This window comes from Cupressus sempervirens, chromosome 4 (genome assembly GCF_028749045.1).
Source record: "Cupressus sempervirens isolate cs-2001-9-10 chromosome 4, ASM2874904v1, whole genome shotgun sequence".
Classification (NCBI taxonomy): domain Eukaryota; kingdom Viridiplantae; phylum Streptophyta; class Pinopsida; order Cupressales; family Cupressaceae; genus Cupressus; species Cupressus sempervirens.
The window spans coordinates 490,697,466-490,712,637 of record NC_143121.1 but is presented as its reverse complement, the minus strand read 5'-3'; the positions used below and the strand labels follow the sequence as shown (position 1 = coordinate 490,712,637).

The 15,172-nt window shown below is 36.4% G+C and overlaps 1 protein-coding gene across 1 annotated transcript in view; it reads right to left on the bottom strand.

The window, feature by feature from the left end:
- The window catches only part of DDB2 (damaged DNA binding 2), a 171,643-nt gene extending 156,703 nt beyond the window's left edge, over nucleotides 1-14,940 (bottom strand). Inside the window, exon 1 of the mRNA XM_089825626.1 lies at nucleotides 14,517-14,940. Within this exon, the coding sequence (XP_089681752.1) occupies nucleotides 14,517-14,720 (204 nt within the window). The 5' untranslated portion in view covers nucleotides 14,721-14,940. The remainder of the gene's footprint in view (nucleotides 1-14,516) is intronic.
- Nucleotides 14,941-15,172: the final 232 nt, after the last annotated feature.

The following is a 15,172-nucleotide window of genomic DNA, read 5'->3' as shown; positions in this document are numbered from 1 at the left end:
AATCAACTACAATAGTTTGTTAAGAGGCAAACAAGTATACCTCATAAGTCACCGATCAGGATGCTTGGAGAAGTATTAATCATAAGGCAAATACAAAGAACCATTTATGCATATCGGATCAGACTGATCAAGAATATCAGATCATTGCTATTATCAAGTTATAAGGATTTAAAAGAAATTGCTTGAGGGCAAGCAATTCCAGGAAGGGCGGACTTGTCATGGGCCCAAATTAATAGGATATATAAATATTAAAATAATATAATATTATAATTATAATATAATATTATTTAATTAAGAATAATAATATTAAAGTAAAATATAATCTATTATATATAATGATATATTTGTAACACTTTATAAAGATATAAATTTAACATAATTAGATATTAAATATAGTGGATCTTAAAATATGATAATATCATAGTATACAAATATAATAGTATTTTATTTGATATTATAATAATATAAACATATAGTAATCAGATTAATAATGTAATAAAACTAAGGAGATGGAAAGACACATCCTTTCATATGTAAGAATATAAATGAGGAAATCATATCATGGAAAAAAGTCATTCAAAAATAGCTTTATATTAGAAATTGGGAAAAACTAAAAGGATGATAGAAAATGGTCATCACAGCAATATTAAAATGATCCCACAGCCCTTGAGTTGTCTAAGAGTCCTCACGAGCAACTGAAAATTGTCCCCGAGAGTAAATTATAATTTTTCACTGACTCCCTATGTTAAATAATCAAGATATGAAAAGAAAACTCAAAAAGACCTCCAAACATTTGAGCTATAAGACTCTACAAGCTCTATTATACTTAGTCTAAGCGTACAATGCGTACGCAAAGTTCCCAAGCCATAGAAAACCCCTACAAATCAAAGGAATTAAAAATTTGAGGAGATCAAAATATAAAACATCTGAAAAAGTTTTTCATGTATAGACAATGGGTGATTTATGTAATGTCCCCATTTTTGGCAAGCTTCTGCAGATGATTGAGTCAGTTCATTATGTTGACCCTCGTGAACTGACAGGGTGATTAGGAGTCTCAGTTGTGGACTCGCTATTTTTAGTAAGTCTATTTTTGACAGTTGTCATTTTTGGTAGTGCGTTGTCAACTACACAAGATGTGGTTATTTATTGCACAAGCTCATATTTATGAATTAATATTTAGAGTCGCATTATTATAATGACATTTTATTATTAAAATAATGTTATTAAAAGAGTTGTTTTCGTATTGTTTCTGAATATGAGTTCTTTTGGGAAACTTTTTCCAATGAGGGATTATAAATACGAGCATATTTCATTGTAAAAAGCATCCAATTATTTGATTATCTACATGGCTTTTGTTGTCTATGTGACATTTATGAGTTTGTGAATTTATATGCCCTTGCTGAGGTATAAAGGTTTGGAGTTTTCGAATTGTGCATTGAAGTACTTTGCCAATTCTCCTACTGTCATCTACTGTTGCTAAGGAGAAGTATGCTGCTGGAGATTGTTATTGACATTGTGAGAGTTTCTTTGGTGATTTCACATCAACCTGTGTATGCTATTTGGGAATCGATCTGTGCATGTTTGGCTGCCATTTTAACTGGGAAGCACCAATTTTGATATTTAAAGACACCTGCAACCCTTTTCTAGGCTGAGACATCATTCATAGCAGGTTGGATGTCCTTCTCCAAGGCCTGTGATTTATGTTATTGGGGATGCAAGCTACAGCAGACCACATTTCTCATTTTCAGAGAGCCTGCGATTTATTTCTGGACACTGTGGTTGGTATACAGACCCTGCATTTGATTCATTTCATACTGCAGCTGCCCAGATTTGACCTGCAATTACATATCAGGTCTGATCATTGATTTTTCCAGACCCGCGGATTGGTATATGAAGCCTGCGTTTCACATTCTAAGGGCCACGGTAATCACTCCATTTTTCTGTAAGCTGTGATTTCCCTGGAAAAGCTACAGGCCATGTTTATCTGATATACATCATTTTCCAAAATCCTCGATACATGAAATTCACTTCTGCATTTGTATTTGTTTAGTTGTCATATATAATTGTTAGAATGTTGCAATCAAAATAAAGGTGATCAGTTGTGCATAAAATATTTTCTCTCCCCAGAACTATGTATTAGTTATAGTGAAGTTAAAAATCAAAATGTGCAAGTTCAGATCTGTTGCATAGTATGCTGTGAATTCCATTATAGTTTCCAATTGATAATTAATTGGACAAAACCAAAAAACATTATTGCATAACTAGAAGAGCTAGAATTGCTTGCCAAGTGTTCGATGAAATGCCAAACACTGTTTCGTAAGAAAAATTGGAGTCTATCTAGGTTATAACAGCAATCTCAATAAAGAGGTGATTTTCTTACCTACATCTTTGTCCAAGGGGTTTAGCTTGGTTGAAGCAATGAGTTCTCATTGTGGACACCCTGGTTCAAATCCCAAGAGGGACATCTTTGTGGAATTCTAAGTTGTGACTCTTGGTCTTCCATTGGTTATATTCATCTCATTGTAAAAAGTGGATTCTAAGTGGTGACTCTTGGTCTTCCAATTGTTGTTTCTAGTGTGATTGCTCATAAGGAGTTTGAATAAGTTGTAATTGTTGCTCTTGAGGAGCACCCGATATGTAAACAATCTTAATATAAAAGCCATAACTTTTGCATAGGAAGTGGAAAACGGATGCCTTTTTTGCTAAATTGCATAGCTTTTTAAGAGGAATCCAAATATACAGTCAAATCCCTACTTTGATGCCACCTAAGTAAGGTGTTTGTCCTTAAAATAGAACTTTATTTATGAGACCCATAGTGAACAAAGTTAAACCTAAACTAGTAAGATATCTTCTACCAAAGGATGTTTCAAAATGTCCAATACCATCTAAAACCTTCTCGAGCATGGAGGAAGTAGGCCATTATATAACATGTTATCAAGCACATTGGATCCATTTTTAAATCAACCTTGTCAATGATGAATACCTTATATATAACAAAACATCAATCTTGAAGTGGCTTTAACAAGATCGAAGAAAATGAAAAGACTCCTTACACTAGCTTCTCTTGATGTTGGAAGAAAGGAAACAAGTGTTGACCCTTGGGCAGTTGCAATGAAACTTAGAGAGTCTACCACTAACACTCAACAAGATGCTAAGAAACTTGCTCCAATGACATCCTTTTTCATTTTAAAGGTGAAACTCGCCTCTTTCCATGCAAAATTTTGCTTTCCAAGTTTGGGTGTTCTAGTTTCTATGTTTTTAAATAGGTTAAATGATTGAAACATGTTTTTTCACTTTGACTTGCACTCAACAACTCGGGCCTTAGCATTTGCAAAACAATTTTGTGATCAAAAACTGATATTATATTCCCTGGGTGTGTTCTTGAAAGGTCATAGATATTGTTTTTATTGTTTATTCATTGAGTTTTGAAACTAACCCTAGCTGTATGCTTGTGCTCTAAAATGACACTTTTCTTCTGTTTTGAAATTGGGTTCTGTCACTTAGGTGCGAAGGTGAGTGCTCCCATGTCACCTTTTTTCAATTTTCAAACATGACATTAAGTGGTTTGGGCACACTCATAGGGTGTATTACAATTCTGTTTATGCTTTTTCATTGACTTAGGCAACTTACTCTGTCTTTGCATTCCCTTAGGGTCAAATATTGTTGTTTTTGCATTTGAAAGAAAAAAATCTATTTGTCCTAACCTATCATTGATATTGAAAAGCTAATGCACTTTTGCATCAAAGTGGCTTAAGGTGCACTCCTAAACACTTAAACCACATTTTTCCAAATTTGTTGATGCCCGAAAATGATATTCTCCCTCCCACAAGTCCTCCTTGTCACCTATGCACCTTTTTGTAACATGAAAACAAAAACAAGTGTCATCCCTTTATTAAGATATGTTCCAAAAGCCCCAGTAAACATTCCCTTGCCTTGAAACATATCTGCCTTTCATTGTGTTGGTTCCCAAAACCACAAATTGGAATCCTACGAGCCTTGCCCGCTCAATGCTGGGATATCCAACCAGTTAAGGCCAACTTAACGGGATTGATTGATGCGATCCAAATCCCTTGCACTTCTGGCTCTGCAAAACCAAGGCAGGTGTACCTAATCCTAGACAACAACCTTAAGTCCAAGATGCTTATAGCAGATAAATTAGAATGCGAATGCAACAAAAGCTTTTCAAAACGGCAAGAATTATAAAAAGCTTTTATCTTGCAAATTATGAACTGAAATAAATGTAAATGATTGTATAAATGTGATAATGTTTTAAATAAAGAATAATTACAGATTACTGCAACAAATGAATATATTAACTCTTCAAAGAAAAGAAATGAAACAGTTGCTAACATATGGATTATGAATAAAGAATAAAAGACCAGTGCTTAATTAAATGGGCAATCAAAGTCAATATTTTTAGTTGAAGTGTACAACTTTATAAAAATTCAATGTATTTAAACTATAAAGAATTTTAACAATTCAAACCCGAAGGATCAATTATATAACACAATTTTAAACTAGTCTAATGTAATGTCCCTTTACTGATTTTTTTTATGATATTTCCAGCCTCAAATCAGAACTTTAAAATCAAACAACCAATATTACAAAGATCTACCAATTTCCCAATAAAACCCAAATCGGGTATGTCCAAATTAGTGCCAAAAACTTCACAACTTCACAAATTATTAATAAATCTGAAAATGGACATTTTTACAGAAATGTCAGCAACATAACAGCCTACAAAATGACATTTCCAGATTTGTATAGCCTTTACACAACAGCTCACAAATGTAGGGCAAAACTATGTTCAATCGGGCTCCCGAAATTAACACAAAAATGCCCGGAAACACCACAAAACACTCAAACTATCTCAGAAGTTTAATCACGACCCAATACATATATTCAGCTCTATTTTAACATCATAAAGTCTGAAATACAGCAGCAAACCAAACTGATATGAAACACTCAACTGAAAACCCAAACTCAAACCAAAAACAACCCCGAAAACACTCAAATCGGCACTATTCAGCACAAAGGCAAACTCTGTATGAGCATGCACATGGAATGGCTTCAAACTCCCGTCCTTAGCCTTCCTGGAAACCTACAAACTCCCGTTCTTGGGTCTCCTTCTCCACAGGTTTGGCAGCCTCTGAAGAACAACAAGAAAATTAGCAAGAATCAAGATGTAGAATGAGCCCAAAATGCCTCCAAACCCCTTTTAAAGAGGGCATAACCCTAACTCACGTCCAAGAGGGGTTAATAAAATATAATTTAATAATAATTTTTATTTATTAGTCCATTGGTTTCCAAAGATTAGCCTCTTTTCCCGAAATTTCACCTTTTTGGAGCCTGCCTGCCTTAACAAAGTTTTTTTTTTTTTAATTATTTGAATAGGGGACATGACAAGTCCTCCCCTCCCAAATATTGTTTGTCCTCAAGCAATGAAGGTTGGAATTCTCAAGAATATGTGCTCCTTCCCAAGTTGCATCCTCTAGGGGTAATCCTTTCCATTTGACCAAATGCTCTATGATGCTCCTATTTCTCAACCTTTTCTCTCTTGTATCCAAAATCTCTTCTGGTATCAAAACTAATTTCCCTTCATCATCAAGAGGTGGTAATTCTGTAGATACTATGGTTTGCTGGCCTATAACCTTCTTTAAGCAAGATACATGAAAAATATTATGTATTTTGCTGTTTGGTGGGAGCTCCAATTCATAAGCTACCTCTCCTACCTTCTTGATGATTTTATAAGGCCCATAGAACCTTGGCTTGAGTTTCTCTGCCCCACTTCTCTTCAAGGTGCTTTGCTTATATGGCTGCAACCTAACAAATACCAAATCTCCCACCTCAAAAGATCTTTCAATCCTTTTCCTGTCAGCATATATCTTTTGTTGGTTTTGTGCATGTTGTAGATTATCCTTGAGGGACCTTATTATGTCTTGGCTTTGCTCGATGAAATCACTTGCTGCGGGTACTCTGCTATCGGAAAGTATTAGATCAACAAAGGAAAGGGCATCATAACCATAAAGAGCACGAAAAGGAGGCATACCAATAGACATGTGATGAGATGTATTGTAACAATACTCCCCTAGGTGTAACCATTTCACCCAAGCATGTTGTTGATTTGAAACATAGTTCCTCAAATATCCTTCTATCCATTTATTAACTATCTCTGTTTGTCCATCTGTTTGAGGGTGATAGCTAGCACTAGGAGTGAGTTCAGTTCCTACCAAATGAAAGAGCTCCTTCCAAAAAGAGCTGAGGAATCTACTGTCCCGGTCACTAACAATGTTTCTAGACAAACCATGTAATCTAAAAATTTCCTTGAAGAACAATTCGGCCACTTGTGATGCCTTGAAATCAGATGTGATAGGAAAGAAATGTGCATACTTAGTTAGTCTATCTACCACCACATATATGCAATCCTTACCTTGAACCTTGGGCAACCCAGTGATGAAATCCATGGAAATACTTTCCCATTTTTGTTCGGGAATAGGAAGTGGCTACAACAACCCTGCAGGAAAATTTTGCTCACTCTTGCTTTGTTGGCATACCATACATTCCTTAATGTGTTTAAGGACATCCTCCTTCATACCCTTCCATGAAAACCGCTCTCGAATTTGCCTGTATGTCTTGAAGTATCCCTGGTGAACAGCCAAAGGTGTGTCATGAAAGGCCCTCAATATCCCCTCCTTAGTTTTTGACCCTGGCACTAAGAAGATCCTGTTCTTGTAATAAATCAATTCATCAACAACCTTGTACCTGTTATCATCCACTAACTTATCCAAAATCTTGGTAGCAAATGAATCTTTAGCATACTCTAAAATTATGGAGACTTTCCAATCAGCAGAGATAGATGATAAGGAACACAAAGTGGGCTTTCTTGAGAGAGCATCAGCAACCACATTATTCTTTCCTTTCATGTATTCAATATCAAAATCATAAGCTTGCAATTTGCTTACCCATTTTTGTTGACGATCATTCAAATCCCTTTGGTTCAAGAAGAACCTGAGGCTATTATGGTCTGTCTTTACAATGAATCTCCCACATACCAAATATTGTCTAAACTTATGAAGTGCATGCATGATTGCCAACATTTCCTTATCATAGATGGAGTACCCTTTCTCTGATTGATTTAATTTTCGACTCTCAAATGCTATTGGATGTCCCCTTTGAGTTAGGACAGCCCCTATACCTTCTCCAGAAGCATCACATTCAACAACAAAAGGTAAAGAGAAATCTAGAATTGCAAGCACAGGGCATGAACTCATTACCTCCTTAAGCTTATCAAATGTTTTTTGTGCCTCTTCTGTCCAAACAAAAGCTCCTTTCTTTGTCAAATCAGTCAAGGGGGCAGCAAGCTGAGAAAATCCCTTGGCAAATCTCCTATAGTAGCTACACAACCCGAAAAAACCTCTCAACTGTGTAAGATTAGTGGGTGGAGGCCAATCCAAAATTGCCTGAATTTTTTGTTAATCAACCTGTACTCCTTTAGAGCTTATAATATGTCCCAAATATAGGATCTCTGTCAAACCAAACTCACATTTAGATAGCTTAGCATAGAAGGATTGCTGCTCCAAGATTCCCAAAACAGTGTCTATGTGCTTTAGATGCTCTTCCCATGTTTTACTGTATATCAAGATATCATCAAAAAATACCAAAACAAATTTTCGAAGATGCTGACTGAATACCTTATTCATACAAGATTGGAATGTTGCAGGTGCATTAGTGAGTCCAAATGGCATAACAAGAAATTCAAAGTGCCCATAGTGACATCTGAAAGCAGTCTTTTCCACATCTTCACTCCTCATTCGGATTTGATGGTAGCCTGATCTTAATTGAGAAGCATACAGCACCATGTAACTCATCAATGAGTTCATCTATGCGTGGTATGGGATACCTATTTTTTATGGTCTTCTTGTTTAGAGCCCTGTAGTCTATACACATTCTCATTGTACCATCTTTTTTTTTGACAAGTACCACAGATGATGCAAATGGACTAGAGCTAGGCCTTATGAATCCCATGTCCAGGAGTTCTTTAATAGTTTTTTCAATTTCTTCCTTATAACCTCTTGGATGGCGGTATGGAGTTGTTATAACTGGTTTGGCACCCTGTTCTAACTCTATAACATGCTCAAAACCTCTATCTGGTGGTAATCCTGGAGGCAAATCATTGAAAACTATACTATGCTTATCAAGAATATTTTGAATTTCAAAATGGAAATTACCTTGATTCTTTGGAGAGCTTGTTGGTTGGATTATGACTCCTGCTGCCCATGTTACTTGTCCTCTTCGAAAAGTCCTCTCCATCCTCTTTGCAGAGACCGCCTTAGGTGCTCCATTCGATAACCCTCTCAATATGACTTCTTTCCCATTGGAATGAAATTTAAACTCCATAGTTTGATGGTTCATGTAATAGCTTCCGATAGAGTGCAACCATTGAACACCCAATACAAGATCTGTCTCCCCAATACCAACCACATAGAAGTCATCACATAACTCATAATCTCCTAAGGTCATCTTGAGTTGTTTCACCACCCGTGTGCAAGGCATAGTGAATCCATCAGCTACAGTAACATTGAATCCCTCAAAATCTTCTGCTTTAAGCCCTCTTTTCATGACAAATCCCTCATCAATAAAATTGTCAATTGCCCCACTATCAAGAAGAATAGTCAACCTTTGCCCTGCTAGTACCCCTCGAATTCGGAAGGGATGGTATCTTGGGACTCCTGATAATGCTGCTAAAGTGCCATCCTTGCTGGTTTCTTTTACTTTCTCTTCTTCTACCTCCTCCCTAGTATCATGAAATTCCTCATGCTCATCTGAATCAGATTCTGAAGCAACTTCAATATAGTGCACTTGACCTTTCCCCAAACATCTGTGTCCTGAAACACATGGTTCTCTACAAGTAAAACAAAGCTTTTTCCTTCGTAATTCACTCCTAGTCTCTTCATCTACTTTCTTTTTTGCCACATTTGTCACATCTTTTGGTGGTAGTGTTGGGAAAGTCTTTTTCTGAAAATTTCCCTTATGTTGCCAAAGATTTGGGGGTTTTTGATTAGTGATTGATTTCATAGGCACGCAAGTTTCAAGTTGCAAGCTTCTTTTGATAGCTTCCTGTAAGGTTGAGGGTGAGAAAGCCTTAACCAAACCCTTAACAGAATCTTCTAAACCATCAAGAAAAAGATAAACGATCCTCTTTTCACTCATATCAGGTACCATAACAGCCACTTTTTGAAATTCTTCTATATACTCATTAACTGATTTGGTTTGCTTCAACTTTGACAATTCTTTAAAGTACTCTTCATCATCCTTGAGGTCAAATCTATCTATCACCCTTTGACTGAAATCTTCAAATGTAGTTACCTGATCGTGACCTTGAGTAGTCATTCCATGATACCACCAATCATAGGCTGCATCTTCCAAGTGTAGACTTGCAAATTGAATAGCATCACTCTCTTTCATGGGGTTAAGTGTGAAGAAAGTTTGTAATTTTTGTAGCCATGCTCTAGCTGAAATTTTATTTGTTCCATCAAAAGTAGGTGCTGTAAACTTGCTTATTTTATTTTTGAGCTCTCTTCCACTTGTGCCATGCTCCCTCCTATTCTCTTTCTTGGGCATCAAAGCGTTCATCATATCCACATATTCTCTAAAAGGAACTGAACTACGAAAGTCATCATCTAAGCCATTGTAAGTAGCTCTTAATGTAATCAAATTACCTGTAACCTCTTCCACTGGATTAATGGTTGGATTTGGTACTGGTGGCTCATCTGCAGGCAAGAAAATAGATTTGGTTGATTTAGATGGTGTGGATCTCCCATTTCTTGGCTCCTCTGAAGTGCTCCCTTTCTCATTAATAGATGCAATTCCTTGTAATTTTTCTGTCAATATTCACAAAGCCTCTCTAGTTTCCGCCAACCCATCCACTGTTTGCTTCTGAGTATTTTGGATGTCTTGGAAGAATTTCTTTGCCATCTCATCTGGATCAGCCATACTGTTTTCTTCTTTGGATTTTGTACTTTTGCTTTCAACTGGGGGTTTGATCAAAATTTTTTTATTCTTTTCTCGCTGCAAATATTTTTTTTCTCTTTCACTTAGTTGCATGCAATCATAAAATATGACATGCAAGATCTGGGTAGTTATCAAAACTTGACATGCAAGATCTGGGTAGTTGTTAAAACTGACATGCAACTTCTACAAACCCTCAGGCTGGCAAGATCACGGCTCTGATACCACTGTAATGTCCCTTTACTGATTTTTTTTATGATATTTCCAGCCTCAAATCAGAACTTTAAAATCAAACAACCAATATTACAAAGATCTGCCAATTTTCCAATAAAACCCAAATCGGGTATGTCCAAATTAGTGCCAAAAACTTCACAACTTCACAAATTATTAATAAATCTGAAAATGGACATTTTTACAGAAATTTCAGCAGCATAACAACTTACAAAATGACATTTCCAGATTTGTATAGCCTTTACACAACAGCTCACAAATGTAGGGCAAAACTATGCTCAATCGGGCTCCCGAAATTAACACAAAAATGCCCGAAAACACCACAAAACACTCATAAACTATCTCAGAAGTTTAATCACGACCCAATACATATATTCAGCTCTATTTTAACATCATAAAGTCTGAAATACAGCAGCAAACCAAACTGATATGAAACACTCAACTAAAAACCCAAACTCAAACCAAAAACAACCCCGAAAACACCCAAATCGGCACTATTCAGCACAAAGGCAAACTCTGTATGAGCATGCACATGGAATGGCTTCAAACTCCCGTCCTTAGCCTTCCTGGAAACCTACAAACTCCCGTTCTTGGGTCTCCTTCTCCACAGGTTTGGCAGCCTCTGAAGAACAACAAGAAAATTAGCAAGAATCAAGATGTAGAATGAGCCCAAAATGCCTCCAAACCCCTTTTAAAGAGGGCATAACCCTAACTCACGTCCAAGAAGGGTTAATAAAATATAATTTAATAATAATTTTTATTTATTAGTCCATTGGTTTCCAAAGATTAGCCTCTTTTCCCGAAATTTCACCTTTTTGGAGCCTGCCTGCCTTAACAAAGTTTTTTTTTTTTTAATTATTTGAATAGGGGACATGACATCTAAGATGCACTTTAACTCCTGCAGAGACAAATTAGACATAAATATGGAAACAATAAAATATTTCACAATATCTATGTTCATCAAATTTAAAATGCAATAATGACCCGGTTCATTTGTCGAAATTTTAAAATATTTATAGAAAATAAATAAAATATTTATAAAGGACACAACTTAATAATAATTCAAAACTCTAATGCAAATAAATTAAAATAAATATTTCTTACTAATCCGGAAATAAAATTATACTGGAGACACTCCTTATGGATGATCCATCCAATACAGTTCAACTCCAGAATCGCACAAGAATTCATTCGATAATCCACCATCCACAGGCTTAGTTCAAAAAATCATTTCTTTATCAATAAAAGAATAAAAATATATCATTGAGCATAGGATAGGTAAAATTTTAAAATATAATTAATGAATTGTCCCCCTATTGTGTCTTTTACATCTCATATTTATAAGAGGGCAAGAAACGTCGGTTGCTTTCCCGAACTTTGCACCTCTTCATAAAAAACTAACCAGTATTTAATATTTAATATGATTTTAATTATATTGGAGTATAACCAATGGTTTAATCTTTTCCGTAGCTTATAACATCGGATGCCATCTCATTTATTCCCGTGAATGTTTCTCTGTGCAGTCTTCTATCCACTAAACAACTTCTTTCTCCAAATCATAATCTATAACATTCCTCTTTCTTTTCCACACAATATTCAAATCATATACAGTTTAGAGCCACCATGGTTATGACTTGGAACGGGTAGTGTAACCCATGTCTGAAAACAAATATCGTGCCCTCTTCTCAGATTTTAAGTCATCCCATCAACATATGATGCGCTCCTTGGTGGAAGTTTCACCCACACAATTTATCCTTTCTATCGCACTCCATCATCAATCCTGAAACAAATGCAATGAAATATTAGATATATTAATGATTGGTGCTGATTAATGTAAAATTTCCTTGCTTTCTGTGGAGTGGATCCAATGTCTGACTTGTGCAAATCTGTTGTCGACGACTTCCCAAAAATAGCAAGGGCTTTCTTGATGGATGAGGGACGCACTATCACTAGATTCCCAAAAGCAGTTTGAAACATTTTCATATCCTTATTCGTAGTTTGAGGAACAGATTTGTCATGTGATTTGATCGACTCCAAAGTAGGATGTTCACAAATAGTAGATTGTGGTCTCATGATAGAACATGTTGGAACTACTACAGGATCTTCTGCTTCAGTAGTTTGAGGCACTAGCATACTGTGGGATTCCAACACTTCAGATGTAACATCTTCAAAACAAAGAGACTGTGCCTTCTTGATAGATGGGGTTGTAACAGCTGAGGGATTATGGAAGCAGTTGGTAACAGTCCCCTAACTTCACTATTCTGTGAAATATCAGCAGAGCTAGGGTCATTTAATTCTGAACCAAAATCCTTGCCAAGAACTGCCCTAGCTCTTTCCAAGGACAAAGACAACATACTGACAGATTTTCCTGAAGCTTTCTTAAACATTCCAGTAAAATCGCTGGCTTCTTTTGAAGAAGTCAAACCATCTGCACTAGAATTTCCACTAGCCCTATCTTTAAACAGCACGTTAGGTTTTGAGCAATTGCTAAATTTCAGCTCTTCATTGCGAAAAGATGATTTGAACACTAATCATTTCCTGCTTTATTTTTTGCCCAGGTTCCCTATTTCAGCAGTGTTACAAGTTGGGGGTGAGGTACTAGCAGATATCTGTGGACTACTGGCATGAAGGTTTGAATCCTGCTCTGCCACAAATTTTCTACAATAATCTTGTTCGTGCTCATTATCGTGTCAATTGACAAGGAACTCTGAATGATAAGGATTTAAGTGTGGTATGTCAATAGAATTTGAGGTCATCTGCAAGGTAATTGATCTCTGCAAAGATCCATCACATCCATTTTCCTTAATGAAGATCCATCCAATCTACTTTCCTTTGCAGAATATTTGTCACATCTGGTTTCCTTTAGCAATTAATTCACCAAGGGAAGGCATGTTGTTCTGATCCTCATCTGCAATCAGGCCGCCATTTTTAGACACAAAATGTTCTCCTCTCTCGAGCTTCCACTTCCCACTCTCCCCTTCTACAGGGATCACAGATTTGTGAAAAAAAAATTCATCAATCCAATTCATTATGCCTGGAAACTTTATCTCAACCTTATATACTAATAAGTGCCGCTTCATTCCTTGAAACTCAATCTAGGATTCTTCACAAGAAGAAACTCCATCAATTTTACTGACAACAATGAAAACTTTATCAAGTCTCCAAAAAATGTTTTATCACAAATGGAGGCCACATTTTAGGGCTCCATCACATTCATCGCCCAAATCTCTGTGTTCAACCAGCCTAATTCCTTACATTGGCCCTGAAATGTTATTAGCTGAAACCAACAATGACAATATTGGTAACCACTAGCAACAAAAATTCAAATTTGGCTTACAAATGAGAAATGACATGATCTTAGCTTAGAATTTGACTCAATATGCAAACTTTCATACAGCTAGAACACAATGCACCAAAAGCATTCCAGGGAGGTGCAGATCTCCCCAAAAAAACCTTGCAGGGAGAGCGCGCAAAGTTGTTGGTATCCAAAACACAAAACATGGGTAAAACAATTGTTAAACCCGAACAACGGTGACAAAATCTCTGAATTAATTTCTCGCGAATGAAATTTTCGATTCTAAGGATGGGCTTAAAATGTAATATCCTCTTAACAACTCGGGTAACATCTAAGTGCCCGCAAAAACAAACAACACGTGATCAGTTACAGAAACATCGAAAACAAGACTATGTTTTGGATCACTCGAGCCAAAGCCAACATAGCCGGTAACTTCAACGTTGTAGGCGTTGCTTGCTTGGATAGCGACTTTGCTCGCAGAGACTCAATACATTAGCTCACAAAAACTTGGCCAACACAATGACTTTGGATTAGCAGAAACAAACAGTGTCGGCTCCAAAACGATAGAATGAAATAACACTATTAAAATTTAGAGATTTCTAGAGATAATTCACGGGAAAGTATAAATTCCGCTTGTAATGAAAACAGCAAGACTTGTTAACTGAATGCACCGACAAAAGGTGTCATTAACGAAAAGATAATTTCAATTGAATGTAATCGAAACGGCCTTTCGTTTCACAATGGGGTTGAAATCAGTGCAGTTAAATGCATTTAATATTCCTTGAGACGGTACTAAACTAGTATTTCATTCCAAATGGTTCCAGAATTTACGATACTGAAAGGAAATAAATTAGTCGTGGCTATGAAAAGATTAACTCGAACTAACCTCAATAATAAAGGGAGATTGCTGCCCGGAAATTTAGCCGACTTGAATTTCCGTAAGGTAAGATAACATGTTCACAATATAGTGTAGGAGTCATACCTTGCAGACTTTTTTGAGGACGATTGTAATGGGAATTTTCTTCTCCTTCTTAAGCCTATCGTCTTCAAGCTGCTTCTCTTCTTCCTCGTGTAATCGTAATTCCTCTTCATCTTCCTCCAGTTCCGATTCCTCTTCTTGTTCTGATTCTGAGACTAAGGCGTCAGCATCTCTTTCAGCAAAGTATCTCCTGGCCTGACGACCCATTTCTCAAGTCATAAAACCCCAATAAGATGTAAACAAACAACTGGTGCTTCCAAAATCGACACTCCCTCTTAACTGGGCTACAAATGTTAGGCCGCATTGAATGCCTACTTGCACCTGCAGCTCCCGCTCCCTCTCCCTCTCCCTCTGCTGCCGCCACGTCCGTATGTTCAATTTTACGAGCCTCGCCTCCGTACGGAATGTCGAATTGTATGAAGGAATTGGTGTTTTTTTGTCCTTTTTGTTGATTTAGGGAATGTTTGATTTTATTTTATTATAACTTTTAATTAATAGTTGTAATTTAGAGTAGTTAGAGTCGGTAACAAAGGTTGCAAGCGTTATATTTTTGTCACAAATTTATATACTTTTATGTGATTTTACTATTTTGTATGGTCTTTGAGTCTGTTTTTGAAGTTTGTTTGGTTGCAGTATTGTTAATCAAATTTTTAAACTTA